We start from the raw sequence: 17707 nt of genomic DNA, 5'->3' as shown, positions 1-17707 counted from the left end.
ATATGCTTTTTGGTGCAAAATGATTTTAAGTAGAAATATTCTTCTTCATACTGAAACAATGAAAATTTCTCTTTTATGCAATAATATTGAGAGAAATTCTAGGAAACTTTAGTAAAGTACAATGCTATTAAACACTACTCAAAGTTCAAGATACTAAAATAACTGTATTCTGCTATAGTTTCCCAGCTAGTCGAGAACATGTCTTAAAAAAAAAAAAAACAACTCTAATATTGGTTAATCTTTCATCTTTTGTTTTAACTCTTAGATTAAATTTTCTTATCTCAAAAATCCTCTTGAACTGCTGTAAGCTTCAATTTTTCAAAGGTTTTATTACAAGCCACCAGAAAAATGCATATCCTCCCTCTCTCATGAGATGGAAATAAGAGATAAACATGTCCTAAGGAGAAAAATTACTTTATCCAGAAGCTCCAGTAAATTATTTCCCTTATCAAAGTCTCCGTGGTTTCTGTAATGCTATACTTAGCTTTATTCACTCAATATTTACTCTGCATTAGGTACTAGCCACCCAAAGATAAAATGGTTCAGCTTCTTCCCTAAAAGATTTCACAGTCTAGTGGTAAAAACAGACAAGAGGGGCGCCTGGGTGGCGCAGTCGGTTAAGCGTCCGACTTCAGCCAGGTCATGATCTCGCGGTCCGTGAGTTCGAGCCCCGCGTCAGGCTCTGGGCTGATGGCTCAGAGCCTGGAGCCTGTTTCCGATTCTGTGTCTCCCTCTCTCTCTGGCCCTCCCCCGTTCATGCTATGTCTCTCTCTGTCCCAAAAATAAAAAAAAAATAAAAAACGTTGAAAAAAAAATTTAAAAAAAAAAAAAAAAAAAAAAAAGAACAGACAAGAAAGTCAGCAAGTTTGCTCTCAATGTATTGCCATTGAGAACAATTTGCCCAAGGTCTTGTGGGAAGATAAAGGGAATTAATTAATCAAGTGAAGCCCAGAATTTGGCATGAGAAGGGTTGTCAGACATGGGGAAGGGGAATGAAGTGAATAGGACTCCTTAGAAGTATTTCAAGATATCAAAGATATGATGGAAGTTTTCCTACAAATATTTTCAAGTTGATTTTCAGTTCCTCTTGTCCTTCCATTTTTAATAAATAATTTTGATCCATCTGTGTATATTTAAATGATCTTTTTCAAAGCTTATTTATTTATGTTGAGAGAGAGAAGGAAAGAGAGCACAGGGGAGGGGTAGAGAGAGAGGGAGAGAGAGAACTCAAGCAGGCTCCATGTGTGGAGCCCGACGTGGCCTCAAACCTACAAACCAGAGATCATGACCTGAGCTGAAATCAAGAGTGATGCTTAACTGACTGAGCCACCCAGGCGCCCGCAACCACGATCCTACTAGGTCATTTTCTATAAAATTTATTTTGCACAAAATTTGTATTTCAGTTTTACGATGAAGGAGGAAAATGTAGAATTTATAAAATAGTTTCATGTCATGTTAAAAGTTTTAAGACGCTCTTTTACTTATTTTTACCTTACTGCCAAGGCAGTGATTTCTTTGGGATCTAATTCTCATATTTATGTAACTCAAAAACATCCATTAAAAATCTTGATGTAGAGAGGGATAAGTCTCCTTGATATTTCAGTTTATGGCTTCATTATTTTAAACTAGCAACGAAAGTGAAAGTGCTTCTTCGGGTATTTGTTCTTGAGTTAAGAAAGCTCCTGGGTGAAATGGGTTTTTCAACCTCTGATGGCTGTAAGTGGTATTAATATCAAATAATTTCAGATTTGCCATTGTCTAATGAGACCATTGAGCACAATTCTCTTTCTATATCTGAACACACTGAGATGCACAGAATTCAAGTAATTTGACCAAGGAAATACAGTAAGTATAACAAATTACAGTAGGACCAGATACACAAAGAAGTCCTCCACTTAGCCTGTGTGGGGATTAGTTAGTTACAAGGACTGATACAAGTATTGTGCCTTCTCAGAGTCACTCACTGAAAGTTGATTTTTTTTAAATACCTATTAAACACTTGCACAATTCTATTTTCATTTCTGGCATATGTAGTTTGCCACTGTACTAAATAAATAGGTCACTCATCTAGAATTTCCTTTGAACTGAAGGGCTTAGATCATTTAAAATTCGTGCAGCGAGATAGAAGGAAATGCATACAGAGACAACAATTTGGAACCGAGCTAACACAAAAATAAAACAAGTTGCTCCATTTCGAAACATGCTTTCCGAGCCCTGCTTCTCTCTCCTGTCCTCATACTTCTCGAAGGCCTCTATGTTCTGGCCCCCTGTTCTCATTGTTGGTGGCTGATGTTGGTCCTTCTCTGAGCAGACTGAGGTCTTGGGGAATTGGGGGGGACAGCCAATTATTTGGATTCTTCAGTTCTGCTCTCTCACTTTTGTTGGGAGGCATCCCACTGGAGGGGGCCATTCAACCATCATACCTCTTTATTCTCCCTTTTAAAACATTTCTATTAAAGGTTTATCATATATTTTTGAAATGTTCTATTTTGATTGGTGTCACATGTGTTCAAATTCTCAGAGGCAGTTTTGAATTTCCACAAATGCATCGCATTATGAGAATCTGACTTCAACAGCCACTCCTTTAAATGGCTGCGGACTTCTCTCATTTTAATTGATACAAGGAGCGAACATGTGCTGAGTATTGATGTGCTGGGAGGTGGTGTACCTTATGTACATTCTCTCATTTAATCTGAGCGATACCTCTGCAAAATAGATACTGTCATTAATCCCAGTTCTCACAATTTAATAGTAACAGGCATAGAGCCAAAGTTAAACCCAGGACTTTTTGCCTCTAGAATCTATAGTGTGACCACTGTGCTATGTGCCATGACTCCTAACAGTATAGTACTTTCCACATAGTAAAATTCTCACTAAAAAATGTGAATTGAATGGAACTGAATGCATATACTGGCAGCCCATATTCAATGCTCACTGTTACAGACAGAAATTAAGAAATAATCATTTCCACAGTGGGAGAATAAATACAACCCTAAGACATTAATTTCTAATGATTTTTTGCCATGGAAGATATAATGTGATATCAAACGTATACATCTTATATGCTATACAAACATTTCCAACTTTCTTAAATTATTAACCTTGACCTTTGTGATATTCAGGAAACATTAAAATAAAAAATGCAATAATACAATCAGTAACCCTCTCTACATAATCATGCTGAACTGAGTGAAATAGGAGTTCTTTTTATTTGGAAAAACAATATTACTCTGTTTTGACTCAAGGGTGTTAACATTTTTAGTGTTCGTATTAATTTGTTTTCTTTTGATCATACAATTATTACATTTATTTTCCTTAGTGAAATGGCAAAACATCCCAATTGCCAAATGCTAATGTTGTGTCCATAGAGTCTGAAAATGCACATCTCATTAGGTTTCTGTTTTTCAGCTGGTAAAAGTTTATGAAGTCAGGATTTGTTTCACTTGGGGGATTTTACTTGTGTATTTTTAAAGATACATTTACCATTTCCCTCAGGTTGCTTATCTGTCCTTCATTATCATAGCAACAAAAGTTTTTCACTTTGTAGTCTTAATGCAGCTCAGAGCGATCTAGTCTGTTCTTCCAAAAGCATGAAGAGGATACCTGCTTCATGTTTTTTCAAAAAATATTTTTTGTTCTTCATCTTTGAGAGATTATGTTTATCCAAAGAAAGTGTACAACCCAATATGAAGTTTGTTTTATGCTTTTTAAAAATTTTGACTTGGAAGCGCCTGGGTGGCTCAGTCGGTTGAGCGTCCGACTTCAGCTCAGGTCACGATCTCACGGTTCGTGAGTTCGAGCCCCGCGTCGGGCTCTGGGCTGATGGCTCAGAGCCTGGAGCCTGCTTCCGATTCTGTGTCTCCCTCTCTCTCTGCCCCTCCCCCATTCATGCTCTGTCTCTCTCTGTCTCAAAAATAAATAAACATTAAAAAAAAACATTTAAAAAAAATTTTGACTTGAACTTTGATGTTAAGCATCTTCAAGAGGTAGTTTTGTTGTTGTGATTGTTTTAATACTTAAGCAAATAAAAATGGCTGTTTACGACATGAACAATGGTATTTCTAAGAAAATATAAGCCTGAGCTTTATTCTCCTTTTTGTAATACTGCCCTATCTTTTCTATCCACATGAAACATTCCTTAAACGAAAACGTTAAGAGGAGACTGAGACTCTCTTAGATTCTTCATTAGTTGGCTAGGTCTCCCATAGCAAGATGCTGTGAAAAAGCAACTTTCATGCAGTTATTTTTGTTCCAATATATACAGAAAAGTGACAATACTAAAAAGCTTAGATTTGGATTTCATACCTTACAGTGGCTTTCAAGTACACTTTCTTCCGATTTGTATTGACAGCTCTCTTGTTGGTAGTATTCACCCATTTTAAAGAGAACACAGAAATCCAAAGTGAGTTGTCAGTCCAAGGTCATCTAGTTTGTAGAGTCACAAATTAAACCTGTAAGTTCTGATCACAAGTTCTTGTTAATAATTCCTTTTCACTTTCCATGATTAGATGCTGTGAAATGAGGAAAAGGGAAGCAAAAATGCTAAAGTAATTTAAATTATAAGATGTAGTGCACCCTATATTCAATTGAAAGGCTTAAAAATTTAAAAAAAATTTTGAGAGAGATAGACAGAGCATGAGCGGGGGAGGGGCAGAGAGAGAGGGAGACACAGAATCCTAAGCAGGCTCCAGGCTCTGAGCTGTCAGCACAGAGCCCGATGCGGGGCTTGAACTCACAGACTGCGAGATCATGACCTGAGCCTAAGTCAGACGCTCAACCGACTGAGCCAGCCAGGCGCCCCTTAAAAATTTTTTTAAATGTGTATAATCTATACATATTGCATATTATGTACATAATAGACATTGAATATTATATACATAATATTCATTTATAACATACTTTTAGTATATTATATACACTTTCAGTATATTATATGTAAGATATATGCGTATGTATATACACACCCTATACATATATATTATATATAGGTTACCAAACTTTCCTATTTAAGGAGTTTTTTTGAACATGACAGGAAGATATAACCTAACAGAATCTTTCAAACCGGTCACCTTGGAAATGATAGACAAACTGAGATTATTGACTCAATAGTTAACCCTTTACTTTGTTCACAGTTGCAAACATTTTTTGAGACATTCCTGACAGCCAGTTCACCTCTTCAGGCTTTTGATAATATGAAGGAAGCAATTAGCAAACTCCTCCTAGCAGCTGAAGTATTCAGTGAAACATCTACTCTGGGACCAAAGGCCTTCAATAGGTAAAAACAAAATTTAACATTAAAAAAATTAAAAAACTCCAATCTAAAAATTATTAGTGAAAATATATCTTAATTATTACAAGTAGGTGCTATTTGGAAAATGTTATGTCAGTATATAAATATGGGCTTGCAAGCATCTTTCCATATTTGTAGATCCTACACTTCAAAGCATGTTACAGACTTGTTAGTGTCTAGATAATAGTGACAAGAAATAAAGCACACATTGTTTAAGTGGATTTTAATTGTAACTCCTTTAAGCTTAGGTATTTCTATCATATGCACTTTGCATTGACTAGGTGTAATTTTACTTATGGCCCTTATTAACAATAGTCAATAGCTACTATTTTCATGTTACAACCTACTTCAATGTAATTTAATGCCCTTTTTCTAAAAAAAAAAGTTAAATTTACGATGTCAACAAAAAGGAGGTGGCTCAATTAAGCTTTATCATGCTTCCTATGTGAATAAGAATGCCCAGCGTGTAGGAGTAGGAGAGTTTCCTTCTCCATATTTGCATTTTCATGAAGTAAACTCATATGTTTGATGCATTATTAAACTCATTGTTTAATGCGTTATATTTGTATTTTCTATAAGGAACAAAACAAATTCCAATTTAAAAATAGGTTGCATGTAATTCCATATTATCCAAGCCACTGCTCTCTTTAATTAATACATACCTTGAAATTTAACTGTAGTAACTGTTAATAATGCATCAAATGATAGAGTAAATGTAGCAAATAGAATATATTTTTATATTACCTTGTGTTTTTATTTCAGATGCAGATTATGTTTTCAACTTTTAACTTTTGATATTGGTTACTACAATTTCAGGTACCCTGTTGTGCTCCAGGTGCGTATGCCAAAGGCTTTCTGTGAGCTTCCCGCCTTATGCTGAATGATCTATATGCGTGTGTGTGTGTGTGTGTGTGTGTGTGTGTGTGTGTGTATGTGTGTGCACGCGTTGTTTGCATTCATAATAGCCAACCAATAAGTAGCAACTTGTATTAAAGTCACTGCAGGCTTATATTTTACTGTAGTTTAGAAAATTAATTAATGTATGGAGAATCTATGATTTGAGGTCCAGTCCCTACTATGCCTCACTGTGGAACAGGCACAGATTTTTCTATGGTTCAGTCACTGTTTACGAAATAAAGTGGTAGACATTTGGGTAATAGAAAATAGCAGTTACCCAGCTTATTCCCTTAGGTATATATATCTATCTATAGATAGATAGATAGATAGATAGATAGATAGATAGATATATCTTATTCTTTACATATAGATATTTAGGGTTTTTTTAATGTTTATTTTTGAGAAGGAGAGTGAGTGAGTGGGAGAGGGGCAGAGAAAGAAGGAGACAGAGAAGACTCTGTGCTGTCAATACAGAGCCCAGTGAAGGGCTCCAAGTCATGAACCCTGAGATCATAACCTGAGTGGAAGTCAGATGCTCAATGGACTGAGCCACCCAGGTGCCCCTAGGTATTTAGTTTTAAATTGGCCTATATTTTAATTAAAAAGCCATGGGAATTTTTCAAATATATGTTTTTTTTCCTAGTATAAAATATGTGTAAATTGAAGAGTGTTTTTTTATATACCCTGATTCTTTTGCTTCCTTTCAAATTAAATGAACTCATTCAGATCATCTCCTACATATTTCTCATCTAAAATATCCCTTTGTGGCAAGAAGATTTAAAAACATTGAATAAGTCTACAGAAAGCTTTATTTTGGGGTATGGAGTAGGCAGAAGGGAAGAGGAGCAAAATAAAATTATGAACAATCAGATTTCAACTTCATATTGCATTGACTGCGTTTCAAACTATTGTACAAGGGGAGTGATTATATCATATGTGGCTCAGACATTTAGTTTAATAGCTCAAAGACTCATTCATAAAATTTTGAAACTTCATGAATCTACATTTTAAATTATTCATTATCTTGCACACATCTTAGTGTGTTCTTTAAAATTTATTGTTCAGAACTGTTACTTATTATCTTTCATGGACACGAATTCTAACAGTAAAGAGTTTCAAGATAAACTTAAGTGACTTTATAATCCATTAATTTTCTTATAAAAATTGTATCTTTAAAAGAACATTTCTTATATTTTATAAAACTGTTGGCCTCCAAAAAGGCCACTAGATGTCAGTTCTGATCTACAATCCAACAGGAATGAATCATGTCTTACAAGTGATTCCACTGCATTAATATAAAAGTCAATGAAAAATATTTGCCGTGCTTTTACTCTTTCACAGGTGCATGAGCATTTAAATTTTCAAGATGGTGATAATACGGATTTTGAGGACCAAAACACAGAAGAATCCCTTTTACAAGATACTTTCAATTTTCTCTTCTCTAATGAATCTTCACTTCCCATGTTTTCTGAGATATTTCAGGGACTTTATGTATCAGGTGTTTTTAAGGTAAGTGCATATTCTTGTAGTGACAAATATTTCTTTCAAGTCATTCTTTGGAAGGTGCCGTTTTCTTTATTGTGCAGTTAGGCAAATTGATAATTCGTTTGAAACTAATTGGTATCCATTATATTACATCTCTTAATATTTTTCTGGCCTAAAGACTAATATTATTTTACGTCAACTAAGTATGAGTGACTGATTCTGATGCAGTTATGGGTTAAAATAAGGCAATTCCTAATTCCTAAGGAATGTTTGTGGATATTATGAATAATACATATTCTATGTTATTTAGAATTCTTTAAGAGGAATAGGGAGAATAAGAGAACTTTTTGGAGCCAGTCTAGAATAGCAGTAAGTGCTCTAGATTGACACCAAGGCACTGGAGTTATAATACTAATTTTTAAAGAATTCACATCTGGTTAACATCTTTGCTTAGATTTCTGATGATTAGGATGTAGTGCTTCGTAGTAGCATTGGTTAATTTTTTAATGACATGTTAATACAACTTTTCTTGATGGATCAAAAAATCTGTACAGATTACTAAGTACAGCATTATTCTCTATACGTCTTTCTGTTTTAAAACCCGTATTCAGAGAACTTGGAAGAGTAGAACATGGAAGTTCTCACAAACAACGTTCTTGCTCTGTGGAGAGTTGTTTGTGAGAGATAGAACATAACTTTATAGACTGCTGTTTCCCTGAGATTTTATTAATTCTCCTTCTAGTTCCCTATTTTCCTTCACTAGTGAGTAGATTGTCATTAAAACCATTAGAACCACTTCACCCAGAAGGAATGGAAAATATTTGCAACTTCTCTTCTCTGGGATGCATCAGGAAAAAAATAGATGTGAGGGGAAAATGGGGCAGGGGGACCGTTTATCAGAATCCACAAACTGCAAAACTGTAATTTGGAAGAGATTCACATGTTCATTTGCTGCTCTGATCTCTGGTACTTTGAGGGCTGAAGAAGACTCTTCCTGCCTTCCCAAATTGTCACACACCGTCTACCCTATAGGGCTCATCTCCCCAGGCTTACTACCAAAGCACTATTGAGCAATTTCATTCAGCATCTCTTTGTAAAATATGAAATTTTCTTAGAGTCAGACACTGTTGTGACAAGCTGAAGCTACTATGTATTATTTAGCGTTAATTAGCTCAGCTGTTTGTAGAGTTTGAACTTTGGTGTATAAAGTGGGAAGCAATTGGGCTAAACATGGTTTGACTTGGTAACAATTGCTTAAGATTTGTTCCCCTCCCCCGTTATAGGGCGAAAACTATCAAAAGGAACCAAATCAATGCCTGTCTTTAGAGGAGATGCACTCAATTATGACTTTCATAAAGGAACTTGGGAGTTTGGGGCCATTCCAACTGGTAAAACAAAAGTGACATTTGATTTCTCATGATCACTGAGATTATAGTAGATCAGCCATAAGCTATTTGATTTTCACTTGATGAAGATATTTCATTAAGAACTAGAAACCTTTGTAAGCTTCTTACTTCTTTTCAGAGATCTAAATATTAAAATGAGCAGAATCCATTTTCTTTAGGACTTTGCAAATAATACATGGCTTATTCAAGCTAAAGGATATGAGATCAGTAGGGCTGCCAGTATATGGCAGTTCTTAAGGAAAAATGTCCACGTTTTTCTAGAGAAGTTTTGCTTTTAGCTTTGGGACATTTATGTTTGACAAAAATTTCTTTCTGCTCATTGTGCCCTTTTTGTTTGTGTAAAATCAAATATTACTGAATATAACCACATCTTAGAAAACTACCTAAATCTTAATTTGTTGCAACTCTATAGCAAACCTCAAAGAAAGAAAATGTAAATAGTTATGATAACCATTACTGGTTTCAGCCTAAAAAAATCAATGACATTTTATTGTCTTTTCTGTGTATTTCTTTGGGTTCTGTTAATGTATTGGTCAATATCAAGATAATTTGGTACATATACATGTGCATGTTCAGTACTTGCTTTTTCTCTAGTTCTGTCACTTGTCTAGATAGACTACAATGGATTTATATTTTTATACCTAAGGTTTGTTTATACAAAACATCTTTTTAAAACAGCATTTTTAAAAGTCCACTGATAGTTTGTTATTAATCTGTATGGATCAACATTTATTTTTTACTTAAAAAAACATGTATTCACATTATACTTATCTGAGTTATAACTAATTTACTAAGTTAATTAGTGAATGTTTAGCACTTGTTTTTATAATTTAGACTCATTTTATTTTATTTTTTCCAAACTTTTCTTTAAATTCTAGTTTAGTTAACATACAGTGCAATATTAGTTTCAGGAGTAGAATTTAATGATTCATCACTTACATATAACAATCATTGCTCATCAAAATAGACTCATATTTTAGAGGATTCAAAGTAAGCTTTTGTCCCAAAGATAATTTAATTGGTAGATTATTTTAATTAATTTAAACATACGCATATTACATTTGTGACAGTTGGATCAAAACTCTACAAATATAAAGAAAGAGGTCTCATTCTTCAGGAATTCATAATTTAAGATATTGTGAATGTAGTGAACATCACTCGGCACAGACTACAGAATTATTTCGCAGGAGAAAGAGCAAATCCTAATTTCCTGACTCTCAGTGTCAAAAGAGGATGACTAGATTTTTTTTTGTAGGATTAATATCTCTCACCCTGACAAAGTTCACTTGTAATCCAAAGCAGTTTCTCCTCATTCTTCCTACTGCCTGACTCAGTCTGTCATTCACCTGTTCTCAGATATCTTTAGGAAGGAGACGTCCATTTCCATTCAATGAAAAGAGAAAGAAAACTCATCCTATTTAGAAATATGATCAACAAAAGTGACATTACCTTGACAACTGCACAGAAAATTATATTATGATACTGACCAATGGATTTTAAATAAATGTCTGATTTTTAAAAACAGCTGAATAAAATACAAAGACTTTTCTAGTAATAACACCTTTTAAATTAGTTTCCATATCTTATTCAGATATCCTCATTTTGACTGTTTCTTTTCAGCTCTTCCCATCTACTGCTCCTGGGATTCAGTCTTTGATGCGTGAATTTTATGATATGGCAAATCCTATAGGACAACCTGGTTCAGTCCTGACTCAGTACTGGTCTCTTTTAAATGTATTTGAACAATTTCGGCTCCTGAATAAAAACGCACAGCTACACCCACTGGAATGGTAAGATAGCCACAAATTTGAATTGTGCGATCCAAAAATTCTCTAAAGATTGATTTCAAAAGATTTTGCCTGCATTAAAGAAAGCAACAAAAAGAAATGTGTCCAAAAATTTGTGCTCTGGAAAATAAGCTTCTGTAAAGCATTGAAACCATAACAATTCTAGTGGTCTTCAAACACTGTAATAAGAACACAGCCAACAGTTTTTCAAACCAACAGGACTTGACTCTAAAGAGTAATGTTTAAAATTAAAACCTTCAAATTTGTTTCATTCTGTGATATATATCCTTGAATTACAGGCATATCAGACAGAAAGACTTGGGTGACTTTTTTCTTTTCTTTCTTTTTTTTTTTTTTTTAATATCGGCGTGGAGCCCAAGATGGTATGAACATTTATTTAAAGAGGTTTTGAGGCATGGCTTTAAAGTGGGCAGAATGTATCCAAATTTATAAATATGTCTGTCCCTGCCGGAAGAATAGAACTTTTCTTTTTTTTTAGAAGGTCGAATCTCGGGAAGCCTGGGTGCCTCAGTTGGTTGAGTATCCGACGTCGGCTCAGGTCACATACTCACACGCCCACGTCAGGCTCTGTGCTGACAGTGCAGAGCCTGGAGCTTGCTTTAGTTCTGTGTCTCCCTTTCTCTCTGCGCCTCCACTGCGCGCTCTCTCTCTCTCTCTCTCTCTCAAAAATAAATAACCATTAAAAAATTAAAGAAAAAAAAGAAGGTGGAATCTCAGAGGGAAACATTTGGCCTCCCCTTCCACTTTCATTCTAATGAAAGGTAGTAATGAGCAGATGGAAGAAAGGATAGGCCAGGTGAACACATTAACATCTCCTGTAATTGTTGAAAATGGACAGTGCCTAACACACTGGCTAAGTCTGCTTTTCTTTTATAGGATGGAATTCAGGGAATATTTGACTTTTCTACTGCCAGGAAAACAGAAGCAAACCTAAAACCTCCTAGGGAGATGAAAGATGAAATGGCCAGGCTATAACCATTTTTGTCTCTTGCAGTTACCCTCAGGAAGGAATGGCTTTGGTTCTCCTGAGTGCTGCTTCCTTTCCCTCTACCTCAGGAGATAATGAAAGCAGATCCACAATAATTTTTTCTTAATTAAAAAATGTAAATACTCATATATTTGATGAATTCTTAGCACATTACTCAGGATCAGAACTCACTTTAATTGTCATAACGTTAGGAAGTTGGCCTTATTCCCTAAATGCCCGAAGTAGTAAGCCAAACAGAAAGTTTATTTGTTTGTTTGAAAAGTATGTTTTAAATAATAGAGCTCAGTGCCTGTTTCTCTGTTCTTTGCACTCACTCAAGGAATCCGAGTCTGTCTCATTCATCATTATCAGTTGGGAGGAGCAAACTTGATTTAGCTACTGTTTTTAACTTTGACTAAATTCCCTTGAGATATGCAAGCATTGGAAAGTTTGTTTCTCAGCAAGTTTTTCTCAAGAGTCACATGTAGTGTAGGTTAAGTAAGGGGCTTATCTTAAATTTAACTGTAACCCTGACCCTAACCCTAACTGATTCCCTTTAAATAAAGGAATGTATTAGTGGTCAGTGTTGAAAGTGATCAGTGTAGAAAGAGTCAGGACTTTTTTGAATCAGACGGACATGGATTCAAATATCCCAACCCTAGAGTTATTAATTACAGCAGCTAAAGTTTTGACCCCTCTGAGACTCAATCTCCACATCTATAAAATATGGATTATACTACCTACCACATATTATTTTACAAGAATTGAATAAGATAATTTCCACGTACCACATGGTGTCTGGTATGCTGCAGGGCAAGTAGGTAATAAATATTAATACTGACTTTTCATGTTTCTCTGCTATCCAAAGGTCACTTTAGGATCTACGGTGGAGGAAATATTTTTCTTTCTTTTATAGGAAAAGTAAGACAAGTTCAAAAGATTTTTATCTAACTTAACACAGAAAATTAAACTTCAGATCTTTATCAAAAAGCAATTAGGTAAATCACCTCAGAACATTTCAAGAAATAAAACTCAATTCTAATTATCTTCAAATTTACCTGGGAGCATATGTATATTTAATTATCATCCATGCTGTATTACAAGGAGGATGCATATTATACATATTTTCCAGACAAGGAAACCAGGATGAAAAGGTGGATCGTTTGCTCAAGCCACACAGGTAAGAGAAATAGAGGAGAGCTTAGGACCCTGGCCTCATGTCCACGGTCCAGTCTTTATTCCAGTTCATCCTGCAGAAGGGAGGTCAGGTGTAGTCATTTGTCATTATCTGTATCTTCACAATAGTCACCTCCAGCTTCTTCTACTTCTAGCCAATTTTACATACCTGTGCTACCTGTAGGGATTAATGACTTCATGATTCCTTTTTTTAAAGATTATTTATTATTTTGAAAGAGAGAGAACAGAGAGCACATACACATGCGCCAGCAGGGGAGCGGCAGAGAGGGGAAGAGAGAGAATCCCAAGCAGGCTCCATGCTATCAGTGCAGGGCTGGTGTGGGGCTTGATCTCACAAACCATGAGATTATGACCTGAACCAAAATCAAGAGTCGGATGCTTGAGCGACTAAGCCACCCAGGCACCCCTCACGCTTCCTTTCAAATAAAGATCATTTGCTTGGAGCAACAAGGTGAGAAGAGATAAAGTCAGAAAAGCAAGAGTTAGAAAAAGTGATAATTATTTATGTGTGCGCCCTGAGGCTTAGAATCCAGAGGTCCCAACAGAATTAGTGTAAATCTGAACAAAATGAAAATGTTACTTACTATCAATATTTGTGTACTATCTGTTAATTCTCACTTTACTAGAAATACAGTTGCTTTGCTCTCATCATACGCTTTCCATGAAAAATCCACATTTTTAAAACAAATAATTTATTCACAAAATTGCATAAGGAATCACTGCAGGATGCTTTAACATACAAAGCATCTCATCCCGTTAAGATACTAATTCAGTGTACGTGCATTTCAGGGTTGTATCTTTTATGAGCTTCACTTTGAGTTTTTGCTTCTATGAATTCAGAGCTATTTTTTTTTAATTTGGCCTGGCACTCAGTCAACCTTCAACTAAACATATCTAACCCCATGCTTGCTTTATGTTTCTTCATTCCTTGGGAGGAAGGAAATATTTTAAAGTAAGTCCTAGACATTATTATTTTTCACCCCTAATTACTTCACTGTATGTATCAAGGAAAAAAAAACACCTTTACAAAGTAAACTGAAATAAAATTATCACACCTTCCAACATTTGCAATACTTTTAATTCCCTGATTCTTCGTAATTTGCTGATGTTTGTATTTTGAAGGAACTGAATATGCCTTATTCATCTCTTCCCTACCACAGTGCCCAGCACAATATCTGGGACAATAAATATTTATAAAATGTAATTTAACACAGGGCATTTGATTTCATTCTCATCCCTGTGAAGTAAGGCCAGGGCTGTTATCTCTGTTCTGCTGCAGGAGAAGTGGAGAATCACAGCTCAGCCCGGGAAAGTAGTCTCCATCATCAGAACCAGCAATTTTTCTGCTGCAGTTTTGATTATTTGGTACCAAACTTGAGGATTTAGAGGGGTATCTGGCTAGGCATCTAGTTATACAACAGAAAACTGAGGCAAACACACTAGATAGAACTAACCCTTACTGTTAAGCGTAGTTACTGTTTAAGGATAGAAGATGCAGGAAGACATAGGTCATTTTCTGCATAGTACGCTTCTGTTTCTTAGGTTATATGCATGTTCTCCTGAGTCTATGTCTCAGGGCTCCAAGCTTCTCACTTCAGAACTGTGTAATTTTTTCCAAACAAATTCCAGTAAGAATGTGTGTTCCCAAATTCACTTCTGTTGGACCCAGGCTATCAGAGATCGCTCACTTTTGGACTGAAGAGTGACTTTTTGCCCTGGTTTTCTTCAAATGTACTTCTGCTGATTGGAGATGATGAGATTTCCACCCACCTCACTTGAGGCGAGATTGCCAGCTTTGAGGAGTGAAATCCAGAAAGTGTTTCTTTGTGTTCATCAAAATATCTGTGCCCACACAGGACAAAAAAAAAAAAAAAAAAAAAAAAAAAAAAAAAGTGTGTTCAATGTAATTTCCATGAATGGTGTTCATTTCATTGATCTAGATTTGTTTGGCATTGCATTTGCAGGGCTTCTTTCACAGAGGATGAGAACATTGAAAAACCACAAGTGCCATTTGATGCAATTGAAAATAAAAAAGGTAAAAAGATATGGTCTCGCTGATTCCAACATGAAAATAAGTATTGCGTGGCTCAAAAAATACATAAGAAAGTGTTTCGCTTCATTAGCAATAAAAAATGGAAGTTAAACTAGGAAATACAATTTTCCTTCAAATTTGAAACAGTTTTGCCTCTTAAAGATAATAGAGCTGGGGAAAGTGTAGGGAAGTAAGCATTCTCATGCTACGTGTGCTAGTTAAACTGAGCAACCTCCCTTAAGGACCATAACAACATATAAGAAAATCCTTAGAAGTTATTCTTGCATCACAGAAATTTCACTCCTAGATATTCAATTTAAGCAAATAATTGAGAATGTACACAGAAGTTTAGTTACATGAGTTATTAATAAATAAAAAAATTAGAAACTGCTATTTTCTACAGTTCTAAAATTACTTATAATACAATTACTTCTACTGTAATAATACTGGATTGGATAAATAAATTAAGTTATAGATTTCCAACAAAATATGATAAAGCCATTCCAATATTGCAGAAGAGTTATTTATGACATGAAAGATGTTTATGGTATATCATTAAATGAGAGAATTGGCTACAAGCAGCTTGGGCCTCAGGGAAAACTAATGGTGATTGTAATTTTCTCTCCTGGACTTATCTTTATGTTCTAATTTTTTCCTTCTAAAGAACATCTGAGCTTTTTGTCATACAAAAAGAAAATGTTTCTAACTTTAAGAATAAAAGATGAAAAGAAGTACTACGTGTCTACAATTTTTTAGAAATCAAAATTTTCCTAGTACAAATCAAGGTTTATACAATACAGTGGTTCTCAACATGTGTGGCCCCTAGACCAGAAGAAACATCAACATCACCTGGGAAATTTAGATGATTCATACCTGCTGAATCAGAATCCTACTTTTCTGGGTATGAGACCCAGCACTCTGTATTTTTCTTAAGTGTTTATTTATTTTGAGTGTTATTTTATTTTTTGAGGGAGAGGGAATCCAAGCCGAGGGGAGGGACAGAACGGGAGGAGGACAGAGGATCAAAAGCAGGTTCCGTGCTGACAGCAGAGAGCAGGTTCTGTGCTGACAGCAGAGAGCCTGATGTGGGGCTCTAACTTGCAAACCGCGAGATCATGCCTGAGTTCAGGTGCTTAACCCATAGAGCCACCCAGGCACCCCCGGCACTCTGTATTTTAAGAAGCCCTTCAGTTGATTCTGAGGCATGCTAAAGTTTGAGAAAGACTTATTCAATAGAATGAAGTGGTAAGCCCATTGAAGAACTGATTATAAACTGCTGCTCTGACTCTTTCTGGTTCCCACCATTTTTTGTCTTTAAATGAATAGTTTAAGCATTCTGAGTACGTTTATTCATTCCTTCGTTCCACCAGTATTTACTAAGGAGTTTTTTATAGAGATGTTTGGTTCGATTCAGAAACTTAAAAGTAAATGTCAGTGGAATCAACTGGATAGAGTTTCTGTAATTCTAATGATTTGGGATATTAAAGTCATAAAATCATAGAACTAGAAGGAATCTCAGTAGATCACCTTCAGGCAATGGAGACATTTAGACCATTCATTTTTCTCCCCTAATATTTTCCTATTTGGAAAACTCATTCTTCTGAGATTTGAACCGAGTAACTCCTTTTATTTTACATAGCTTTCAGTTTAACTAAGAAGTGCTTTCTGATGTAATAAGTTAAGTAATAAAATATGTGTTTTATTAAGTTGTGCTGTTTGAGATTAATGAATATGTATTCTTTTTGTTTTGATTAATAGTTTTCATTTTAAATTAACTTTTCTTTTTTTAGCTTCTGTTCCACGAATTATGAGTGAAACCAAAGAAGTTCATTGTAGTAATGGTGAGTTCCAATTAAAGTCTTTCAGTGGCATAACCAATAGTGAGGCACAGCCCTGCATTGAAGAAATCGTCATTTTCTCATAGTTGGACACTTATAGACTACGATATTAATATTGCAGTAAAATAAATAAATAAATAAATATTAAGTACATTTTTAGAAGTTTCTGAATAAGTTGTTATCTGTCACTTTTGCATAAGAAGAGCATTTTTATATCTCTGTTTTTGAACATGAAATATTATGCTCATGTGTTTGTTTAAGGACAGTGACTTTCAAACTCATTTTGAGGAGTCCTTAGGGTATTAAGGCTTTGCCTTGGAGACTGTTCAAGTGCAAACACTTAAGCTTATCCGCCTTATACATTGATTTTTAGGGCTCTCACCACCCCACAGGGATTCCTTTTATGTCAGATTATTGACATAATGGATAATACTTGAGTTGAATTTTCTTTATTAGAATTGAGAATTTTTAAGCTGCTTTTTAACTTATTCTCTTAAAATTCATGATTTTTTTAAACCAAAGTATAATCAAGAAAAATAGTATATATATTATAGTACTACATTTCAAGTGTTATATAGATTTTAGGATGTAAAAATAACTTTGTTCACTCTGGTCAGCATTATTCCAGTGACCTTGCCAATATATCTAGAGAATATATAGAGAGAAATATAGAAAGAGAATATACAGAGAATAGGATATATATAGAATAGAATATATAGAGAGAGAATGAATCTAATTGATCTTTCCAGGATCACAGGACTGTTAAATACCTGAGCTGCATCAAAGC

General features: G+C 35.0%; 1 protein-coding gene across 6 annotated transcripts in view; it reads left to right on the top strand.

The window, feature by feature from the left end:
* The window catches only part of CPED1 (cadherin like and PC-esterase domain containing 1), a 270661-nt gene that overhangs the window by 120628 nt on the left and 132326 nt on the right, over positions 1 to 17707 (top strand). For 5 of the 6 annotated variants that reach the window (XM_058724479.1, XM_058724474.1, XM_058724475.1 and 2 more), the window contains 7 exons: positions 5133 to 5275; positions 6053 to 6125; positions 7529 to 7696; positions 8956 to 9060; positions 10699 to 10868; positions 15015 to 15085; positions 16873 to 16923. In XM_058724479.1, coding sequence (XP_058580462.1) covers positions 5133 to 5275; positions 6053 to 6125; positions 7529 to 7696; positions 8956 to 9060; positions 10699 to 10868; positions 15015 to 15085; positions 16873 to 16923 — 781 coding nt within the window. The remainder of the gene's footprint in view (positions 1 to 5132; positions 5276 to 6052; positions 6126 to 7528; positions 7697 to 8955; positions 9061 to 10698; positions 10869 to 15014; positions 15086 to 16872; positions 16924 to 17707) is intronic. The other variant, XM_058724477.1, reaches the window with a different exon arrangement.

The sequence above is a fragment of the Neofelis nebulosa genome, chromosome 4 (genome assembly GCF_028018385.1).
Source record: "Neofelis nebulosa isolate mNeoNeb1 chromosome 4, mNeoNeb1.pri, whole genome shotgun sequence".
Taxonomy (NCBI): Eukaryota; Metazoa; Chordata; class Mammalia; order Carnivora; family Felidae; genus Neofelis; species Neofelis nebulosa.
This window is presented reverse-complemented; position numbering and strand designations above follow the sequence as displayed.